At 39.9% G+C, this 22,523-nt stretch overlaps 2 protein-coding genes across 2 annotated transcripts in view; one reads left to right on the top strand and one right to left on the bottom strand.

Moving 5' to 3' along the window:
• LOC134753616 (acetyl-CoA carboxylase) overlaps positions 1-22,523 on the top strand; it is a 170,786-nt gene that overhangs the window by 93,565 nt on the left and 54,698 nt on the right. The window contains exons 27-28 of the mRNA XM_063689553.1: positions 19,003-19,142; positions 20,302-20,512. Of these exons, the coding sequence (XP_063545623.1) occupies positions 19,003-19,142; positions 20,302-20,512 (351 nt within the window). The remainder of the gene's footprint in view (positions 1-19,002; positions 19,143-20,301; positions 20,513-22,523) is intronic.
• Positions 610-16,405, bottom strand: LOC134753627 (odorant receptor 13a-like). The gene is made up of 10 exons (XM_063689564.1): positions 16,309-16,405; positions 15,684-15,809; positions 14,735-14,871; positions 14,126-14,265; positions 10,434-10,817; positions 8,703-8,802; positions 5,472-5,567; positions 4,224-4,322; positions 2,452-2,511; positions 610-676 (listed from the first exon to the last, which is right to left on the bottom strand). Exons 1-10 carry the CDS (start codon positions 16,349-16,351, stop codon positions 632-634), a joined length of 1,230 nt encoding a protein of 409 aa, XP_063545634.1. The 5' UTR covers positions 16,352-16,405; the 3' UTR covers positions 610-631.

Genomic DNA, 22,523 nt, shown 5'->3' with positions numbered 1-22,523 from the left:
CATTTCAGTTTGACTGTAGTTAAGACCTTTCAATACTTTTTTTGTTCTTTATTTTTCATAATTTCTCGATAAATTGCACCGACCTATTACAGTCACAGTTTTTAACTAATGAAAAGGTACGTCAACGTAAAAATGTATCGTACCTTATAATTTACTTCAAACAACTGTTTTTCACTACATTGTATAAAACAAAGTCGCTTTCCGCGGTCTGTTTGTCTGTCCCTATGTATGCTAAAACTACGCAACGGATTTTGATGCCGTTTTTTTTAAATATATAGAGTGATTCAAGAGGAAGGTGCATAAGTATAATTTGTAAAGGTTTTGTTTACATTAGTTGAACTACCCGTGCGAGGCCGGGGCAGGTCGCTAGTATTCATTACATTTAACCTGCCGGCTCAACAAGAAAAATGAATTAAAATTTGCTAGTGAAATTGTCTTCGGTTACCGCGATAGTTACTCATGAAATAAAACTATGAAAACGGATTATATCGCGTATATTGAATTTATAATACATCCCAATGTATTATAAATTCAATATACGCGATATAATCCGTTTTCATAGTTTTATTTTGCTAGTGAAGTTAAAGCCTAATAATACTTAACTAATACAACACATTTTTTTTAAGCTGTCTTAAGATCTAAGCAGTGTGAACATCGAATAAGCCGTTTGTACTATCTGGAACAAAATATAAAATCAAATTACAGCAAAAAATTATAAAACACCTTTATCCAGAAGGTTGGAAATGTCGGAATGCAGAGGTTGCTAAGACAAAACTGTCATTTCATAACTAGCAATGTGCCAAAGTTAATTTTCATAAATTGCAAGGTCCCCATGAAATATTCTCGTTTTTAGGGTTCCGTACCCAAAGGGAAACGGGACTTTATAACTAAGACTCCGCTGTCCGTCTGTCACCAGGCTGTATCTCATGAACCGTGATAGCTAGTTGAAATTTTCACAGATGATGTATTTCTGTTGCTTATATTTATTATTATTTCTATTTAAACAACAAAAATAGTAAAAACAAAATAATATAAATATTTAAGTGGGGCTCCCATACAACAAACATGTTTTTTTTGCCGTTTTTTTGCTTACCATTAAGCAAGCCTTTGTGTGCGAGTCCGACTCGCACTTGGCCGGTTTTTTTTGTGCATGTTTATTGCCAAACCCTCTTAGGCCACTTGAAATAGACGCAAATGAGTGACGTAAATATTAAATGAAACAGTCGTCAACAGTTAAGAACATTGAGTAATAATAGGCCTCCGTCACTCGCTCAAGGCCACGCGCTATATGCCTACCGCTCGGCGTATCGTCGACGATACAACCGACAGAGGGCCGCCGAACGCCCGCCTGAGCGCTCGCACCGCACTGCACCACACGTTTCCCGCGCTTACGCTTCGAAATGCCGAAACCACGTGATTATTGTGCAGTAGTCAAAAAAACAAAGGAAAATTTGTCGTTTTTATCATTGCCGAGAGACGAAGAAAGATGGAAATACTAATTTTAAATCTATCTTTATGAATTTTGTCACCATTTATTTCTTTGAACATTAGCAGGTAATTTAAGGAGCATTGTAAATTAAGGAGTTTTTTGAGTCAGGTATTATAAGTGTTGTTTTGAAATATTTGATTGACTAATAAAAAATATGGTTGACATTCGTTTTATTACAATAATCATACGATGAAGCGTTGGCACGTGACTGGCACGGCGGGCAACGCAATCTCGACTCTTTGTGCTCGTACTTATCTGAACGGGAACTATTTAAGTGGAAACTTGCATGAGAATTTTCTCATGAGTTTCCAGAAATTTTAGAAATTTTGAGAATGTTCTCCAACTAGCAAATCGATATTCTTAACGCCGCCTCGTGTTTACGTGTGACACGCACACATTCACAACTCGAGAGCGAGCTGTGATTGGCTCAAACCCAAAGTTTGTGTATAAGAAATCGGCTTGTATATAAACTCACATTTTTGTCTTAGTGACCTCAAATTTGTGCCCTTATCTATTTATCTCTTAGTATAGGTTACCATAGATAAAAAAAACGGAACTTACCCATTTAAAAAAATCGTATCTACATTATATATCATTGCTCTTTGCCCTGTTAGTTATTTTGTTAGTGTTGGTCAAATTTTGGAAGCTAATTTTGACCCACTTCCCGATTTTCGATTGTGCTGAAATTTCGCATACAAAATATATATATTATGTAAATCGGATGGCAATGCAATATTATAATGACATGGAGAGCCAATCTTATCTAGACAGGAGGTGGCCAACTCTGTAATAAAACGACGCAGACTAATTGTGTTTGAAGTTGCTAGAATTCTCTCGATGAGTATTAGTTGCCTATGGAAAGAAAAGTACAGTCGGCGATAAAAGCTTGTATCAAAAATGAAACTTTTGACAAAAAATTATCGTACATGTTTGTGTGGGAGGGGGGGGGGGGGGCTACTTACGGAGACAAACAGCTCCATGTCGAAATCGAACATGTTGAAAGCTGTGATCTTCAGCGGTATCTGGATAACAAATAAAGTTTGTAAACAACAAAAGAAGTTAAATTATTAAATTATTTTAAAACGGGGTCACTCACTTATTAATTATTTTTAAACGGGTCACTCACGTATTATTAAGTCCGTGTGGACCGACCTTTAGCAAGTGACTCGGTGAGTGTTGTGTGCGATCCGACATTTGACCAGGGACCGGCCCGCTATCCCTTATCGGGGTTTTATAATGGTATTGCATAAGGCTTAACTCACCATACCCTTTGCCAGACGAAACCCTTTGTTTTGGTTTTAAAAACCCTTATATAAAGCTACCACATTTGAGTAATCGGTAGCCCAAATACCCTTACAAAACCCTTATCATCCGCTCACCAACACCTTGCATATTGCTTATAAGGGTTAGCCTTATAAAGGGCTTCCCTTTTAGCATATAAGCGTGCTAATTTAAGTCGTCTACCTTGTTCATAAAGCACACATTACTTCGAATCCGAGCGATCGTCGGCGGCGACGGCGGCGTTCTTTGACTAGGCAAGGAATTTCTTTCCTTTTCATACACTACCGTAGATATATACTAATCCTGTCTCTTTCACGCAAAGGGAAACCTTTATAAAAAACGCTTAAAGATAAGGGTAACCCTTATTAAGAGCTAGCCTTATTTTTGGTTAGCTTTTCGGTAAGGGTTAGTCAAAGGTAAGGGTATGAATAGGCTTGCAGTTCAAAAGGGAAAGTCTTTCAATGTGTTAGCCGTGTTTAAGTGTCACCCATTGAAAGGGTTTTATCGCGGAAAAGGTTGTCCGGTCCCTGCATTTGACAAACGCAATACGGAGGGTAGAGCCGTCATCTGTACGGTGACGCCGCCTGTCGTGAGCGGCCGTGCGAGTCGGGCTTTTGGACCGCGAGCCAGGCGCAAATTTCGTCAGTCACGGGCGAAAACTCGTATAGCGGTTAACGGCTTTGTATGATGAACCCTCGTAAACGTCAGCTGCCGTTCCGTTGGTGGGTTGAGGAATGGCAGCCACCGAAACGTAAACATGGTCTTTCCACCGCGATACAACCGGCTGACGATTTGTTTTATTAACAATAGCATCTAAACTAACATCAAAGCATCTGACAAAGTATCAAACGGGAGGCGATGACGCCGATGACTGAAAATAATTTTCTTTTTTACATGTTCATGTGACCAGCTGACGGTCTTTCCACAGCGATACAATCGGCTGAACATCTGATAAAGTATCAAGCGGGAGGCGATGACTACATTTTTTTTATAGACTTTATTTGCGGCCATTCCTCAACCCACCAACGGAGCGGCAGCTGACGTTCACGAGGGTTCATAATTCATAGCCGTTAACCACTATGCGAGTTTTCGTCCGGGAGGTGATTGGTCATGGAAATCTGTTCCTGGCCCGCGGTCTATTTGGCCTGGCCCGCAGTACACGGCGCGCCCTCGACCAGTGAAGGCGTGTCGTTGCTTCGTGAAGAGGATCCTCGTAAATTGGATAGAAACGAGTGTCAAATATTACCTGTGCGCGTACTATCATGCAGACGAACATTTTGCGCGCTTGCTCGTCGTTCACTCGCTCCCAGCCGCAGCAGTATAAGTGGCGACCTCTAGTGCCTACAGAAAGTACTTTATACTTGTCGTATGCCGCTACTTGAAGGGGGTGTCCCGCACGGCAGGAGTGTGGGGGAGGGGGGATTAAGTTCGACCTTCGTTCTCGATCAGTTACCTGTGCGCGTGCTATCATGAAGATGATCAATTTGCGCGCACGCTCGTCGTTCACTCGCTCCCAGCCGCAGCAGTATAAATGAGTGGCGACCTCTAGTGCCTACAGAAAGTACAAATTTATATGGGTCGTTTATAGGGTATGCAATCTCGAACCAAGATTGGCGATTCGAGATCTCGCACGAAAAATCTGAATCGAGATTGGGTGTTTCGATACAAAACACAAAAATATATTAACTACAAAAAAATTGTAACTAGATGGCACCAGTCATGGACATGTTAAGCACAGTAGTACCCAGTAATGGACAGCAAAGTTGTAATGCCTTATCGCCCGCCAATTTATGATCTTTACTAGTTATTTTGGCCATCAGTTACCTGAGGGCCTACCGCGAATCACGTTTGACGCGTTGCCTCCCTGCCACACTTACGTGCGAATTTACAAGTGCGACAGAGAGGAAACACGTCGAACGTGGTTCGCGGTAGGCCCTCTGAACACAGTGTTATTACTTTAAAAATATACGGGAAAAAAATGTCCATAAGTGGTTCTTGTCCATCACTGGGGCCCATTTCTCGAATGATATTAGACTAATATTACTAGTGTGTTGTCATGGTAACCCGTACGATTTGACAGTTCGTGGACTAATAATAGTCTAATATCGTAAATACCACATTTATTTTCTGATGTTGCCATGTAATGTTTTAAGAATATTATGAATAAATGAGTATGAGTAATGCTAAATAAACGAGGTATAGAATAGTACATTATGTTACAAGTGTGCTAAGTTAGTCATTACACACGAGGCGATATTGTGCGCGCGAGCTGTATGCGAGCGCGCAATAAGAAAACCGATGTGTGTAATGACCAATGCACACGCGTTTCATACGACGTTTTTCAACACACTTGCGAGAAAAAAATAGATACTCATATTAATCAAATTTCAATAGTTAAAACAGTTAGTATTGTGTGTTGCATCTGTCATACTCGTACTGCCGGCCGGCCCTCGCCCAGGCCGCGGGCGGCGCGCCGGTGCCCGCTAGTCCGACCAATTAAAGAAGGCTCCCCTTCCATGCATATTATTAGCAATCAGTTACCTTCTTAACTCAGTCGGATAATATAATGAAAAAGCACGAGTGGAATAATACACTGAAAGAGCACGCGTGTTTAATATCTAGGATTATGAGCCAAAAATCGGTGGTATAAAAACGTCGTTTTGAGCAAGTGTGTTGAAAAATATTTTTAAAATACACTTACGCTGTCTTGCAATTTAGCGGCATAATGGCATGGTGCGTATATGTGAGCAATGGTGCCTAAAATGAATATTAGGTATCTAGCATCAATTCCGTAGCCCTGTAACAAATACATATACACGGTGTTACTTGAGCCACTGAAAACCTGAGACACCCCAACAGTTTTTTTTAAATTTTGAACTCATCTTGAGTATTTATTTTTTTATCCAATAAATATTTAAAAAAATATTAGTTGAACAAGTTTGGGAACAAATCAAATTATTGTATTAAATATTTTGATTTGTAGTTTTTAAGTAGTCACACTACTATGTATAAATTAAAAACTGTAATAGATGTCATATATTAAAGAAAAAGTGACGAAGCCCTCCAGTGGTGAAGGCCGGATTCGAACCGGCGTCTTTAGCTATCGCGGCTAACGCCATGAACCCCTAGGCCACCCCGCCACGGCGGTGCCCGTCCGAATTTCTCGACTATATGCCATCTTATTAAAATATTAGTTGTTTAGTTGGCTTAACAATTCTATTCGACTGGTAATTCTACACAAGATGCTTCGTCGTTTTAGTGACATCAAACAATTGCTAGTTACCATCGTAAACACTGTTAACAGACCATTTGCATACCTTACTGCAACGAGATAAGGTTTACCAATGGCCAGTTAAGGGTGTTGCTCATTGACAAATAACGTGTCAAATGCTAGTTATTGATATTTTTGCATTACAAACTTGTAGAATGGGCATGTAAAAAAAAAAACTACCCCCATTAAAACATAGCACGATCGATTCTCCTATTGATTCTGAACAAACGGTTTTTAGGTTTTCAGTGGGTCATGAAACACCGTGTATGATTACTGATAGTTACTGGTATAGTCTGCATCTTCTGAAATATTTTTTTCGCCAAAGAGCCTAATCTGTTAAACAAAAGCCTTTGTTCCTTTTTTTCGTGCGCGTGCCCATTGTTGGTGAGCGCGTGGGCATTGGTGGTGAGCGCATGCCACTCGCTGATAAAAAAATGGTCACGCGCTCACCAACAATGGGCACGCGCACGCACAAAAGGAACAATCAGAATTTTAATCAAATGTTTTGTTCGTGATAAACTTAAAACTAAAATGACATATAACATTTAAAAATTTCGCTTTTTGAACACATATTAAATCACATTTACAATCGACGCGTCGGTAAATAAAGGTAACAAAATAAATTCGCGATATACCCGATTGCAAATGTAATTTAATAAAATTACATTACAAAAGTATAACTAAAACTACAAGCATTCATAAATAACTATTATGCAACTAGTGCGGAAAGTGTATGATTTCCGACGAGTGGAATTTTATTCACGAGCGAGCAAAATCTTTACGCACGTGTATCATACAATGTTTTACTATGCATTGTGCGAGTAAATAAAAAAACATATCATGGCAAATAAGTTTAATTATTAAAAGGAGTGTTTTAAATAGACACGAGTTGCAAATAACCTATTCGCACGTGTATCGTACAACGTGTTACAGTACATATGGCCCTTTAAATTTTCGACATATGCACGAAAAGTGCTCTTTTCCGCACTAGTGCGAGAAAGTAGCACCATATGTACTGTAAAAAAAATTTTAAATCAAAAAGCACTAGTGTGGAAAAGTAGTACTTTCCGCATGTTATGGCTCCGTAGGAAACGCACTTTTCGACCACATGCATTGTAAAAGTATAACTAAAACTACAAGCATTCATAAAATAGGCTTATGTTTAACAGATTAGGGGTCTTTGGCGAAAAAATCATTTGAGAAGATAACTAACTAACTCCGCTGGCTCAGAGACCTCAAGTGAGTCTTGGCCTCCGATACGAGTTGGCGCCAACACGCCCTGTTTTGTGCGATCTCCTCCCAGTTTTCTGCTTGCAGGGCACGCATTTTCTCTGTGTGTGTGTTTTTTGTCTGTGAAGCCGATAGTCCTGGGTTCGAATCCCGGTAAGGGCATTTATTTGTGTGATGAGCACAGATATTTGTTCCTGAGTCATGGATATTTTCTATGTATTTAAGTATTTGTATATTACATATATCGTTGTCTGAGTACCCACAACACAAGCCTCCCTGAGCTTACCGTGGAACTTACAATTTGTGTAAGAATGTCCCTTTAATATTTATTTATTTATTTATTATTTTATTTATTTATTTATTTTGTAGTTGGTACTAAGAGTTTCACTTTTTCTTCTTCGTATCGTACAATACAATACAATAAAAATCTTCTTTATTGCTCACCAATATAAAAAGGACATGACATACAAATTAAGCACTTAAACTATGGTAGACAACAGGTGGTCTTATCGCTAAAGAGCGAGCGATCGTATTCGTAACATTGGTTTTTTTAACGTAGGAGGGTCTTCAACCCGCCGCACAACCCCCGAATTGCTGGAGGACCGCACCCTAATGTCACAGAATAAGTAATAGTATTATCATACAGAACGGCCGCGCACCGCCCCGACCCGACTCGAATGACCTCGCCCCGCGACAGCAGATTGACGGCCGTTTGCCGGCCGCTCAGTACTATTTTTAAGCAACTTACATTATGACGATTGCCGCGTGTACAGACGTGCCGTTCACACATAGAAACGCAAGTGATTTTTGATGTATAGCGTGTCGGCCCTGTGGTATTATTATCGCCCCGACTCGAATTACCTCGCCCCGCGACAAAAATCTAGCGTGAATCTAGCGGACTTCTGGCGTGCTCTCAGTACTATTTTAAGCAACTTACTCACACTATGACGCATGACGCGTGTACGGACGTGCCGATCACACATAGAAACGCAAGTGATTTTTGATGTATAGCGTGTCGGCCCTGTGATATTATTACCGCCCCGACTCGAATTACCTCGCCCCGCGACAAAAATCTAGCGTGAATCTAGCGGATTTCTGGCGTGCTCTCAGTACTATTTTTAAGCAAGTTACTCACACTATGATGCATGACGCGTGTACGGACGTGCCGTTCACACATAGAAACGCAAGTGATTTTTGATGTATAGCGTGTCGGCCCTGTGATATTATTATCGCCCCGACTCGAATTACCTCGCCCCGCGACAAAAATCTAGCGTGAATCTAGCGGATTTCTGGCGTGCTCTCAGTACTATTTTTAAGCAACTTACTCACACTATGATGTATGACGCGTGTACGGACGTGCCGTTCACACATAGAAACGCGAGTGATTTTTGATGTATAGCGTGTCCGCCCTGTGGTATTAGGTTAACTCACCTCAATAATCTGGTACATGCAATTGCAAATCTGAAGCATCGTCGCAACGACGATTACTCCGAGCCATATGGCAAATGTTTGTTGTATGAGCTCTACCATTCTGTAATTAAAGGGTTATCTAGTTATCAGGGGCGTAGCTAGAGGAAATGGCGCCCGGGGCAGGCACCAAACTTGCGCCCCCCCAAACGTAGCCTGTAGACCCCCGTTCGACGCAGCGGGAACAATCAATGTTTTTGAAAATAATTTTATATTTTTCGCCCGTTTTGGCGCCCCCCCCCTTGGACGGCGCCCGGGGCACGTGCCCCCCCAGCCCCGCCTAGTTACGCCACTGCTAGTTATGGTTCATCTATTAATTACGTCACACGAATTTCGAGGTTTTTCTACCTCTCCCCACCTCCTTGTCACACTTGGTCACATTTGGCAAACCCCTCCCCCCTGGTGGTGACGTCACATTTATTCAGTGAAATCGGCAAATCTAATTAAATACTATTATTAATATTTTATCAAAATATTTTTGACAAAATAAATATTAGTAATTTTATAACCCAAAACAGATAAGGAAAGAAAATTATTTGTTTATTATTATACATATCAGCACTTACAGATATACCTTACGTGCTAATAGTGTTGTTAGTAATAATTTCATGTGATTATACACTAACTCTAATATAATTCTACATATTCATCTTTCTGTTATTATACAATTCTATCAAATGTTTCATTACGAATTATATCATTAAATAGGTACATACTTATATTATATTATTATGTCATTATGAAATTATACTAAATTATCATCATTATGTATGTCACATTATTAACTATTTTTTATTTTAACAAATATTACAGTATAATTTAAACGATTAAAAACGATTATCGTTCCAAAAACTCGTTATTTAACTGTACAGCGAATAAAATAATTTAAATAAGTTAGTGCAGTCACAAAGTTTGTGACTCCCCCTCCCCACATGTCACATTTTGTTGAACCCCTCCCCCCCTAAACGTGTGATGTAATTAATGGATGACCCCTTATAAACTGAAACAGATATCATACACTAAAGAAAAAGTGACCAAGTCCACCTGTGGCCGAGGCGGGAATCGAACCCGCGTCTTTAGTTTACGGCGCGGTTTTTCTTTAGTGTATGATATCATTGATATCCATTTCAGTTTATAATTTATATATAGTAGTGTGACTACTTAACAAAAACCGGCCAAGTGCGAGTCGGACTCGCGCACGAAGGGTTCCGTACCATTACGTAAAAAGCGGCAAAAAAATCACGTTTGTTGTATGGGAGCCCCATCTGTGAAAATTTCGACTGTCTAACAGGACAGACAGACAGACAGACATTTTACAAAAAAACAAATAAAAAAAATATTTCATAAAATAATATTGTCTTCGGTTACCGCGATAGTTACTCATGAAATAAAACTATGAAAACGGATTACATCGCGTATATTGAATTTATAATACATCCCGACGTTTCGAACCCTTTACAGCGTTCGTGGTAACGGGTGACGGGTTATGTGATAGATAGACCACCTCTTTGTTTTATATTTGTCTATTGCAAAACTTATCTATAGTGACCTGAGTCACTCACTCATTTTGCGTCGTAAAATGAACTACAGTAGAATCCGCATATAATGACATCGAAGGGAAGTGACAAAAGCGACAATTTCATTATTTGGTATTGCTTCTCTATAGTAATAATAAGTAATATCTCAATGTCTCACCTAAATAAGTCGTTCTGCTGCGAGATAACATCCAGAATCCTCCTATGCCGACTATCTCTCTCCGTCTCCGACATAGCATCTTCCATAGTCTTACACGACAACTCCATCTTCATACAAGCATGGTTAATTGTTACCCCAAAAAACGCGTCAAACCCCGTGAAGCTTATTATAAATAACACAGAACAATAACACATATAGAAGAACATTATTTCGAAGTACGGCGATGTGAATCTGTCTTCTTCGGGTGAGAATGGTTTGTTGACGTCGTGAATCATGTATTTGACTGGTTCTTCTTTGAAAGCGTAATTGTAGAGGGTTAGGATGACGGCGGTCAGCGGGAAGGTTAGAACGCATATCGATACTGTTATTGTCCAGCATTTTTCGCTGAAAAAAAAAACATTTAAAAGCTAACAATAGGGTATGAGAATGTTAAGATGGATGTGTGGTATAAACTGAAATAAATGTCACATACGAAGGAAAAAATGACCAAAGCCTCCAGTGTCCAGAGCTGGAACGAGAAGGAACAGAGGTCGAACCATACTGTTCTACCTTAGAGATGGCCAGGGGGCGTCACAAGCCTTCGGGAATTGTCATATACTTGGAAATTTCGACCCATGCCACCGTGGCCGGATAGCCGAGCGGTTCAGGCAGGTGCCCGGTAAACGGGGTACGCTGGTTCGTTTCCAGCTCTGGACACTGGAGGCTTTGGTCATTTTTTCCTTCGTATGTGACATTTATTTCAGTTTATAGTTTAAATAGTAGTGTGTCTACTTGAAAAAACCACAAATTAAAATATTTTCATAGAAAATAATTTAATTTGTTCTTAGAGTGGATGTGTGGTGTAACAAAAATGGATAGGATAAGGAATGAGTATATAAGAGGAAGCCTGAAAGTTGCACCTATAGTAGAAAAAGTAAGAGCGAATCGCCTACCGTGGTACGGACATGTAATGCGGAGGGATGAAAGTCATGTGACGAGAAAGGTATTACGAATGAATGTGGAGGGAAGTATCGGGAGAGGAAAACCGAGGAAAAGGTGGATGGACTGTGTGAGAGAAGATATGAAACGAATGCGAGTGAGTGATGAGATGACGGGCGAGAGAGAGGTATGGAAGAAAAAAACATGCTGCGCCGACCCCAAATGAATGGGATAAGGGCAAGGGAATGATGATGAATGATGAGGGTAGTTGACACATTTGCAGAATGATCGCAATGACGTCTCCCATACGGCAATGCGGGTATAGCCGATGTGGGTTTAGTGGGTAGGACTTCTCCACCTTTTTTCGCTAAGAGAAAGGAATGGGAGATGGGATTCCCACATAACCCCCGACGCCTCTCTAGGTCAAAAAAAAAGAGTATTAGTAGTAGTAGTAGTAGTAGTAAAACTCTTTATTGTACAAAAATAAACATAAAACAAGAGAAAAACGCAACATTTGTACAAAGGCGTCGGAGTAGTTGACTAATGTTGAGTTTTATAACTAAATCCAGTTAAATAGATAGAAAACGAGCAATTTATCACAATAAATTGGATACTTAAAAAATATATGGGAATAATAAAAAAATACAAGACCTCCGTTTCGAAAAAAAAAACTTTTTTTTAACTTTTAAATAGGAAAAAAATAACGGTACCATTCGATTCCTTACATTTTATTAAAAAAAATATTGTATGGCAATAATATACATAAACGCAACATTTCGCCGACAAAATCGCAATTTCCTTGTTTTCCATACAATCGAACCTGCTTCTAAGCAAAGTGACACAGTGACGTCACGATGTGTTGCCATTTTGTTAGAGCGTTAATTGCTCAGTAAAGCTAAAGTGCGGATGCCAGACTTTGACCATCTTTTGTGACTTTTGTATTGCTTTAAGACAATCATAATAATCATGCATTATTTATTTATTTTTATTTTATTGATGCAAAAAATTACAATCATAAATCATTTATTTGCTTGACAATTGTCCTCTTTATTCAGCTGTCCACAAACAGCATGCAAACAATTTAATGAGGGCTAACGCGTATGAATTCGCCGCTAGGGGCGCTAGTGTAGATGGTGGTCTTCGCAAAGGTCGAAATATCAAATGTCACTTGTCACTTGTTTAATAACAATGACTGACAGCTGTTCCTTAGACCACCATTAACAGTGGCGCCAACTGGTGAGCAAAAAAACGATAGCCCTCATTGTATAAGCAGGAAATTTGATCCTCAAAACAAACCTGATCGACTGATACCAAGGGCCTTTTTTTTGTTTTTTTTTTGTTTTCGGAGTGGGAAATGCATTTACGCACCGTCCCCCCGGCCGCGGGAAGGCCATTGATGGGGAGGTGTGTGGGACTCGCCGCTCCTGTCCCCTCTCATCTGGCGAGAGGGGATATCTGAGGGAGAGGGGGTATCTGACCCTACCCACTAAACCCACTCCGGCGTTTCACCCTCTTTGCCGTTTGCGAGAGTGCCATGGGATCGAGTACACTTCACTCCACCATGGCGCCCCCCGGAAGCCCCGGCTTGTGATACCAAGGGCCTGACACTCTTTGATAGAGAAAGCGATTCCTATCAGAGGAAAGAGAAAATAGTGCCATGCTTTGTCCTTATCACCGACCGGGTGGCATCATAGGTTTTCATGACTGAAAGAGAAAAAATCCTATGCTGCCCAAATTTTATATGAATATTCTTTCTCTTACCCCCGGTCGCTCAGTGGCGCGTCTATACTACTTGTATATACTATGTCTATGACTGATACCATAATAAATATTGTCAACTACCCAATTATAACGGTGGCAGAGCACATCATCGCCCACACTGTTAACTGACAGCAGAGTTGGGCAAAAAGTATTTATTTACCAATAAATAACCGGGAAGATAACTAAATCATCTTTTATTTGAGATAACTAAATAATCCGTCATTTGTTATTTTGAATTTATCTAGATCAGTTTCATTTTTATCTAGATAAATTAGTTGGGATTTTAAATAAAAGATGAATGTCAGAAGACGACATTGCAGCGTTTATGAGATTGCAACAATAATTTTCTGATTTTATGAGCAATGTCAGTGTGACGGTTTGACCCGACGTGACATTCTATATAAATTTATTATTATAAGCTTACTTCAATAACAAACGAGGTCAGTTATCTTCATCTAGATAATTTATCTAAATAAAAAAGTTTTCAATGCACTATTTGTGAATGAATTTATCTTCGAATAAATTTATTTGAAATGATTTTATTTGAAATAATTATCTAGATAAGAAATCCATACTAATCCATCCATCCATACTAATATTATAAATGCGAAAGTCTGTCTGTCTGTCTGTCTGTGTGTTCCCTCTTCACGCTTAAACCGCTGAATCGATTTAGATGAAATTTGGCATAGAGATAGGTTGAGTCCCTGAGAAGGACATAGGATAGTTTTTATTCCGAAAATCATCCCTTAAGAAAGTAAAAAGCGGGGTGGAATTGAGATAACTAACGAAGTGCCTGCTAATTTGTGTGCATAATATGCTCAAATTTAGATTGCTATGAAAATTTTTCCAGGCGCTATTCTTACTGTAGCTGCGGTTACTAAGTCCACGCAGACGAAGTCGCGGGCAAAAGCTTGTTATCTAAATAACGCCCAACTCTGACTGACAGTTCGTAAATCTTATTACAGAAGACATAAGGTCCACCGATGGTTATTTAATAGTGTTGCTGTTTTTACCTGTAGTATTGCGTGTTTTGTATGTGCCGACGCGCAATGTCCTTAAGATGTTCGGGGAGGGTGTTGTAGCGAGCGTGGTCCGCGTCCATTTTTTTAATAATGCTCCATGCTTCTTTTCTACTGTAGAAAAACATCATCATCTGTGAGAAAAAACAATAGTACATTACGATACAAGTGCGAAAAATAGAAAAATTCGAGACGAGTGGCGTAATATCGGATCGTACAACGTTTTATAGTACATTATGGCCCTTTAACAAAAAAGGCGACAATGAACAGTGTGAAAACTATCGCCCGATAGCTTTAACTTCAATCATTTCTAGAATATTAACGTCGTTTTGAGCAAGTGTGTTGAAATAGTTATTTACGATACAAGTGCGGAAAAGAGGAAATTCGAAACGAGTGGCGATAAATTAAAACACGACCGCAGGGAGTGTTTTAAATCGACACGAGTTGCGAATTACCTTTTCGCACGTGTATCGTACAACTTTTTACAGTACATATGGCCCTTTAAACTTTCGACATATGCACGAAAAGTGCTCATTCCCGCACTAGTGCGAAAAAGTAGCATCATATGTACTGTAAAACATATTATTTATTCTTTGACTGTACCTTAAAGATTGCTCCAAGGAACGGCCCAATGACGGTAGTATGCCGAATGATGTTGATGATGTCTCCTCTAAGCCAGCTGTACCAAATGTCTATTAGGGCTGGTATGCACATCGGTTGTGTAGTTAGTAGTAGCGCTACTGCAAAATAAGTTACGATGTATGGCATAGGGTACAGCATGCCGACGATCATGGTGAAATTTAATAACTTATACATTTCACAAATGTCTTGAGTTAAAAGACTTACGAATGCCAGCTACTCTGCACATATCAGTGATTGGCGTAGGGTACAGCATGCCGACGATCATGGTGAAATTTAATAACTTATATATTTCACAGAGTTTCTTAAGTTAAAAGACTTACGAATTACAAATGCCAACTACTCTGCACATATCAGTGTTTGGCGTAGGGTACAGCATGCCGACAATCATGGTGAAATTTTATAACTTATACATTTCACAAATGTCTTGAGTTAAAAGATTTACGAATGCCAGCTACTCTGCACATATCAGTGATTGGCGTAGGGTACAGCATGCCGACGATCATGGTGAAATTTAATAACTAATACATTTCACAGAGTGTTTTGAGTTAAAAGACTTACGAATGCCAGCTACTCTGCACATATCAGTGATTGGCGTAGGGTACAGCATGCCGACGATCATGGTGAAATTTAATAACTTATATATTTCACAGTTTCTTAAGTTAAAAGACTTACGAATTACAAATGCCAACTACTCTGCACATATCAGTGTTTGGCGTAGGGTACAGCATGCCGACGATCATGGTAAAATTTTATAACTTATATATTTCACAAATGTCTTGAGTTAAAAGACTTACGAATGCCAGCTACTCTGCACTTATCAGTGTTTGGCGTAGGGTACAGCATGCCGACGATCATGGTGAAAGTTAATAACTTATACATTTCACAAAGTGTCTTGAGTTAAAAGACTTACGAATGCCAGCTACTCTGCACTTATCAGTGTTTGGCATAGGGTACAGCATGCCGACGATCATTGTGAAAGTGATGATCTTGTATGTTTCACGGAATGGCTTGAACTCCAAATCTTCCGTTATTGGTACTACAAAAATATATAAATATCGAATCAAGATCTTGATTATTTTTGCCTCAGTAAGGTTCACCCAGCAGAGTTTTTGAAAAACCGTAGTGGTTTTTAGGGTTCTGTACCCAAAGGGTAAAAACGGGACCCTATTACTAGGATTCCGCTGTTCGTCTGTCTGTCACCAGGCTGTATCTCATGAACCGTGATAGCTAGACGGTTGAAATTTTCACAGATGATGTATTTCTGTTGTCGCTATAACAACAAATACTAAAAAGTACGGAACCCTCGGTGCGCGAGTCCGACTCGCACTTGGCCGCTTTTGTTATTTAGATCACAATACGATTGATAATCTGGAGGCCTTTCTCTAGTAACTTCGTAGTTCGTCGATTCGAAACCTGATTTCTTGACTTTCGCTCGATATAAAAAACACGAACATAGGTCTAAAACCCATCTTAAGAATTTGTAACAATTTTGCACAAAAACTAAAATATGTAAATTGCTTTTAACAAAACCTTACCCAGTGGTAGTGTGCTGGACTCTTTCCTTCGAAACAATTTCATTGCGTCTTTTTGTATGTGACTCTTTTAAAGAAATGTCCCATAAAGTAACTTGCTGGAGTTGTTAGGAATCTTTAAATTAATTTGCTACTTGCTAGGAATCAGGCTGTCACCGACTCTCTGTAATAAAGTTATTTCGTCACGTACAGTCGCCATCTTGAATGTCTTTATTTTTTGGTATAATCATGTTAGAAATTGATTCTTTCGAAAGACTCCCAAGAATCAAAAGTCAAGATTGTAAAACAAACCGGCCAAGTGCGAGTCGGACTCGCGCACCGATGGTTCCGTACTTTTTAGTATTTGTTGTTATAGCGGCAACAGAAATCTGAAAATTTCAACTGCCTAGCTATCACGGTTCATGAGATACAGCCTGGTGACAGACAGACAGACGAACAGCGGAGTCTTAGTAATAGGGGTCCCGTTTTTACCCTTTGGGTACGAAACCCAAAAATGGACGCAATCTTATATTTCTTAATTTTTGCTCTAATCATAATGAAAATTAATGTATGAGATCTGAAAGGATAAATCCGTAGTTTTTAATTAAATCGTAGTATTTTTTATTCAGTCGCGTCGAAAGGTAGATAGATGTCTATGAATCTACTCTATAGTTTTTGGCGAACCGCGAGTTCTCAGTTCGGGGCGAACTACTAGTAACTGTTTTACATACGACTTTTTTTCTTTAGCCTAATTTTGTGTCCCACTGCCACTGCTGTGTAACCTGCCCACGCTAGTCCACTCAACCCTGGTGTTTCTACATTCCAGCCAATTCGAATAAAATGCGTCATAATCGTCCCGCCATTTCTTTTTCGATCTGTTAGACCGCGGGCCAGGAACAGATTTCCATGACCAATCGCCTCCCGGGCGAAAACTCGTATAGTGGTTAACGGCTATGTATGATGAACCCTCGTAAACGTCAGCTGCCGCTCCGTTGGTGGGTTGAGGAATGGCAGCAAATAAAGTCTATAAAAAAAAATTGTCATCGCCTCCCGCTTGGTACTTTGTTAGATGATAGTTTAGATGCTATTGTGAATAAAAAAAATCGTCAGCCGATTGTATCACTGTGGAAAGAGAGATTAGTTGATTACTTGATAGCATACATCGACTTTCGAAGCCAACTGTACATGCAAGTGCATGACTAACGAGACGCCGACATGTGAGTTACACCTTATGCGTTTGACGTGGAGCATAAGGTTAATTCTATACCACTATACCTATTTACCTGTCGCGTCGAATAATGATCCCTATTAGTCCTATTAGAGTTCCTTTAGATCTCTTTTGATTGGGCTTAATTAAAAAAAAACCGGCCAAGTGCGAGTCGGACTCGCGCACCGAGGGTTCCGTACTTTTTAATATTTGTTGTTATAGCGGCAACAGAAATACATCATTTTAATAACAAAACTTCCGTGAGACACAGACATATTAAACATATTAATAACATCGACGACCGGTCTGGCCTAGTGGGTAGTTACCCTGCCTGTGAAGCCGATGGTACTGGGTTCGAATCCCGGTAAGGGCATTTATTTGTGTGATGAGCACAGATATTTGTTCCCGAGTCATGGGTGTTTTCTATGTATTTAAGTATTTATATATTATATATATCGTTGTCTGAGTACCCATAACACAAGCCTTCTTGGGCTTACCGTGGGACTTGGTCAATCTGTGTAAGAATGTCCTATAATATTTATTTATTTATTATTTATTTACATTAATAACATGAAACATAAAAGTCAAACATGTCGAGTCGGAGTGAAACATTTCGAGCGTTTTCGACTTAAAATACGTGAGTGACCCGTTATTAATATGTTTAATAGAAATACATCATCTGTGAAAATTTCAACTGTCTTGCTATCACGGTTCATGAGATACAGCCTGGTGACAGACAGACAGACGGACAGCGCTTAGTAATAGGGTCCCGTTTTTACTCTTTGGGTACGGAAACCTAAAAATAATTGATGAAATAACATATTACTATTAAGTTCTAAGTTCGCCTTTGTACTTCCAATACTGTAATTTATTGTTGTAAACCTGTGTTGTGTACAATAAAGTTATTACTACCACTACTACTCCTATATTATTGTAGTAATCAATATTTATGTAAATGCAAAGATAGATATAACTCCGTAATAGATGGATACAGTCTAAGGAAAAAACGTGCCTCGAAAATCACGAAAATTTGATTTTCGTTCAGAGGGCGCTACTAGTTTTGGCCTACTGTCGTATAGATGGCGTTGACGGTTTCGTTTGTTATTTAACAATTTTAACGCATATCAGTAAAAGAACATGGGTAAATATCATAAAAATAATTAATGCAAATAAAAAAAATCATTTATCCATATTTAAATACATTTTATCGTATTTTTATAAATATTTATTTTTAGTTTTAAAGTGTGTCGACAGATGGCAGTGAATTTACTGGGGTTACAAAATTTACTATGACAGTACCGCTCTAGTATAAGTTACTCTATAGTAAATGTAAAATAGAAACAAAGTAACAAGAGTTGTAGGCCGCCCGTACTGAAAGCGAGGACCTACAAATTTCAACATAGATGAAGAAAAAAAAACTACTATACTATTTGTTTGTATGAATTTTTCATTTCACATGCCCAATTTCAAAAACATTTCTACAAATATAACACTTAAACAATCTTCAACAGGTAATCAACGCCTCCCTCGAAGTTTACGTCCGTCGCGCCTACACCTCGTACGAGATCCAGTGCCTCCAGCATCTGGACCTGTCGGGAGAGCTCAGCGTGGTACACTTTCAGTTCGTGCTGCCCACCGGACACCCTAACAGGTGTGTTTTTAGTTCCACCACAGAATAAATATACCATTGAAGACGCAAATGCATCTACTTCGCGTGTCCGAACCCTGACCAAGCGTCGAGGTTGACCGCCGCTCTTAACAGTCCACGCGCGTCAGTTGTTGCAGCCGGACGTCCGTGAAAACTTAAAAAATGCATGATAATGCCACAAAAAAAAAATGCTTTGTGATTTGTGGGCAACAGCCCAAAAATTGCGAGCACCCAAAGGCAAGAACATATTTCCTATCACAGATAAGTAATTTTAAAATTATATTATGCGTAGTGTTGTGTTCCTGCCGGTGAGTAAGGTTGCCAGAGCTCAACGAGGGAGAGGAGTGTTAGGGTCGGCAACGCGCATGTAACTCCTCTGGAGTTGCAGGCGTACATAGGCTACGGAGACTGCTTAACATCAGGCGGGCCGTATGCTTGTTTGCCACCGACGTAGTATAAAAAAATTATTGTATGAAAAAGTCGGCACGCTTTGTTTCAATACAAATCGTGGTATTTGCGTCATCTAGCATATATATTAAATCTGTGGTTCACTCTCTAACAAAACGCGTTTATTACGACAGATATGACCGCTAGGTGGCGCAAGTGCGAACAGGCGGCCGTTCCGTAGCGGTGCGCGGCAATTACTATGGCTAGACCCCAGAATTGGGGTCGGCCGCATGTACTTGTAGCGGCGTGACGAAATCGCGGAGTGAGTCACGCCTGGTTCCACATAAAAAAACATCACTTTTTTCTATACTTTGAGTATAGAAAAAGTGATGTAATACTTGTAAAAGCGCAAACACTGCAGGTCAATCGCCCGGTAAATATATATTTGTACGATAAGCACTTGGTTCCTAAATTTTGAATGGTTTGCAAATATTTAAATTATCTATACACGGTGGTTAAAAAAATAAGTGCATTTCATTTATTCATTTCATTTATTCGTTGCAACCATGGTATTACAGATGTTCTTAAAATAAAGTGAGTACAATCATGGACCCTATTTCGCGATTTCTTAGTTAGTCCCATAATAAAAGTTGCACAGTATAATCCCAAAACCTCCCTGGCAACGGGAATGCATTTATTTTTTAGCCACCACTGTATAAGTTTGTTTGGGAAACGGTTGGCCAGACTTATTAAATGTTTACTTACCTTTGTTTAGAATCCCGCTGAGCCAGTCAGAGATCGAGCTGGCATCCGCCGAAGACGCCGAGGGCATACCGGCCGAGCTCTGCACCGCGGCCATGAAGAAATGCCACCACCGCACCGGGGCGTTGGCGGCGTTCGACTCATTCGAACATTTCGCGCAATATGCTGATGAGTTACTGGACTTGGTTCACGACTTTGCTAGCACTGCGGCTGTAAGGAGAGAGGTAAGACCATATTTATGAAGACTACTGTCTTGGTGTGGTGGATATTAGGAAATGCCACCACCGCACCGGGGCGTTGGCGGCGTTCGACTCATTCGAACATTTCGCGCAATATGCTGATGAGTTACTGGACTTGGTTCACGACTTTGCTAGCACTGCGGCTGTAAGGAGAGAGGTAAGACCATATTTATGAAGACTACTGTCTTGGTGTGGTGGATATTAGGAAATGTAGTGAGAATTTGAATGATACTAATTCGATTAGTCGATTATTATAATCATTCGAATCATTCGACTAATTTGAAAATCATTCGAATGTATTAGTAATTTGAAAATCACTACTACAATACTACTAGTAGAGCAGATTAGTTACTACTAATTAGTAGTCATCATTCGATTATTAGCATTAGTGCATTACTAATTTCCAATTCGAATACAGAGATTAGTAAACGCTAATCATTCGAATAGGCAAATCATTGGAAGTCGCGCATCACTAAGGAAATGCCACCACCGCACCGGCGCGTTGGCGGCATTCGACTCTTTCGAACATTTCGCGCAATATGCTGATGAGTTACTGGACTTGGTTCACGACTTTGCTAGCACTGCGGCTGTAAGGAGAGAGGTAAGACCATTTTCAGAAGATTCTGGATTATAATCTACTATCATCGTACTCATACCGAGCTCTGCCGATGAAGAAATGCCACCACCGCACCGGGGCGTTGGCGGCGTTCGACCCTTTCGAACATTTCGCGCAATATGCTGATAAGTTACTGGACTTGGTTCACGACTTTGCTAGCACTGCGGCTGTAAGGAGAGAGGTAAGACCATATTTATGAAGACTACTGTCTTGGTGTGGTGGATATTAGGAAATGCCACCACCGCAACGGCGCGTTGGCGGCGTTCGACTCTTTCGAACATTTCGCGCAATATGCTGATGAGTTACTGGACTTGGTTCACGACTTTGCTAGCACTGCGGCTGTAAGGAGAGAGGTAAGACCATTTTCAGAAGATTCTGGATTATAATCTACTATCATCGTACTGATACCGAGCTCTGCCGATTAAGAAATACCACCACCGCACCGGGGCGTTGGCGGCGTTCGACTCTTTCGAACACTTCGCACAATATGCTGATGAGTTACTGGACTTAGTGGGTAGTGACCCTGCCTGTGAAGCCGATGGTCCTGGGTTCGAATCCCGGTAAGGTCATTTATTTGTATGATGAGCACAGATATTTGTTCCTGAGTCATGGGTGTTTTCTATGTATTTAAGTATCTATAATTTATATATATCGTTGTCTGAGTACCCATAACACAAGCCTCCTTGGGCTTACTGTGTGACTTAGTCAATCTGTGTTAGAATGTCCTATAATAGGTAATAGGTATACGGACTCTAATGGGGTCTCTATTGTTTCCCATATAGTTTTAAGTCATAATGTATTGTTTGTCCACATTTTCGTTAGTCATAATTTGATTTTTCCCAGAAACGCGTAACTTTTCAGGATTGCCATAAAACAAACCTAACCTAACCAATCTATAGGATAACCTTAGGAAATTCCTGAAAAGTTATTCGTTTCAGAATTATGACTGATAATATGACAATCATTACATTATGTCTTTCAATAATTATGTCAAACAAAGGGACCCCACTCGTATGTGAAATAAGTACTCAAGTTTGGGCGTCAAATGGGTGAAATAAAAAGATGTTAGAATAAATTAAAAAGCTTTCTTTATTATACATGTTGCTAAAGATGGTTGCTCGGTCAATACTTGTCGGTGCATGAACAAAGTGCACCGGAGCATGCCCCGCTGCAAGTTGCTCGGTCAATACTTGTCGGTGCATGAACAGAGTGCACCGGAGCACGCCCCGCTGCAATCATTGTGGCCGCAGTAGGAACTGCATTCGTATGCACAATCGCCCCCGACGTACTTGGCTAAGTTGTCGCATCGGTTGTTGCTGGTCAGCCAGCGTCTGTTGAAAGGAAATAGGTTTTTGGTCAAAATTGTGACTTGGTTTTCAA

Source organism: Cydia strobilella, chromosome 27 (genome assembly GCF_947568885.1).
Source record: "Cydia strobilella chromosome 27, ilCydStro3.1, whole genome shotgun sequence".
Classification (NCBI taxonomy): domain Eukaryota; kingdom Metazoa; phylum Arthropoda; class Insecta; order Lepidoptera; family Tortricidae; genus Cydia; species Cydia strobilella.
This window is presented reverse-complemented; position numbering and strand designations above follow the sequence as displayed.

Excerpts from the sequence above, each read along its gene's own strand:
- LOC134753627 (XM_063689564.1), bottom strand. The coding sequence starts at position 16,351 with ATGAAATTGTTTCGAAGGAAAGAGTCCAGCACACTACCACTGG. Across the intron at positions 14,872-15,683 it reads GTGCAGAGTAGCTGGCATTC|TAGCGCTACTACTAACTACA; the intron begins GTAAGTCTTTTA and ends CTTATTTTGCAG. Across the intron at positions 677-2,451 it reads ACATGGAGCTGTTTGTCTCC|ATAGTACAAACGGCTTATTC; the intron begins GTAAGTAGCCCC and ends ATTTTGTTCCAG.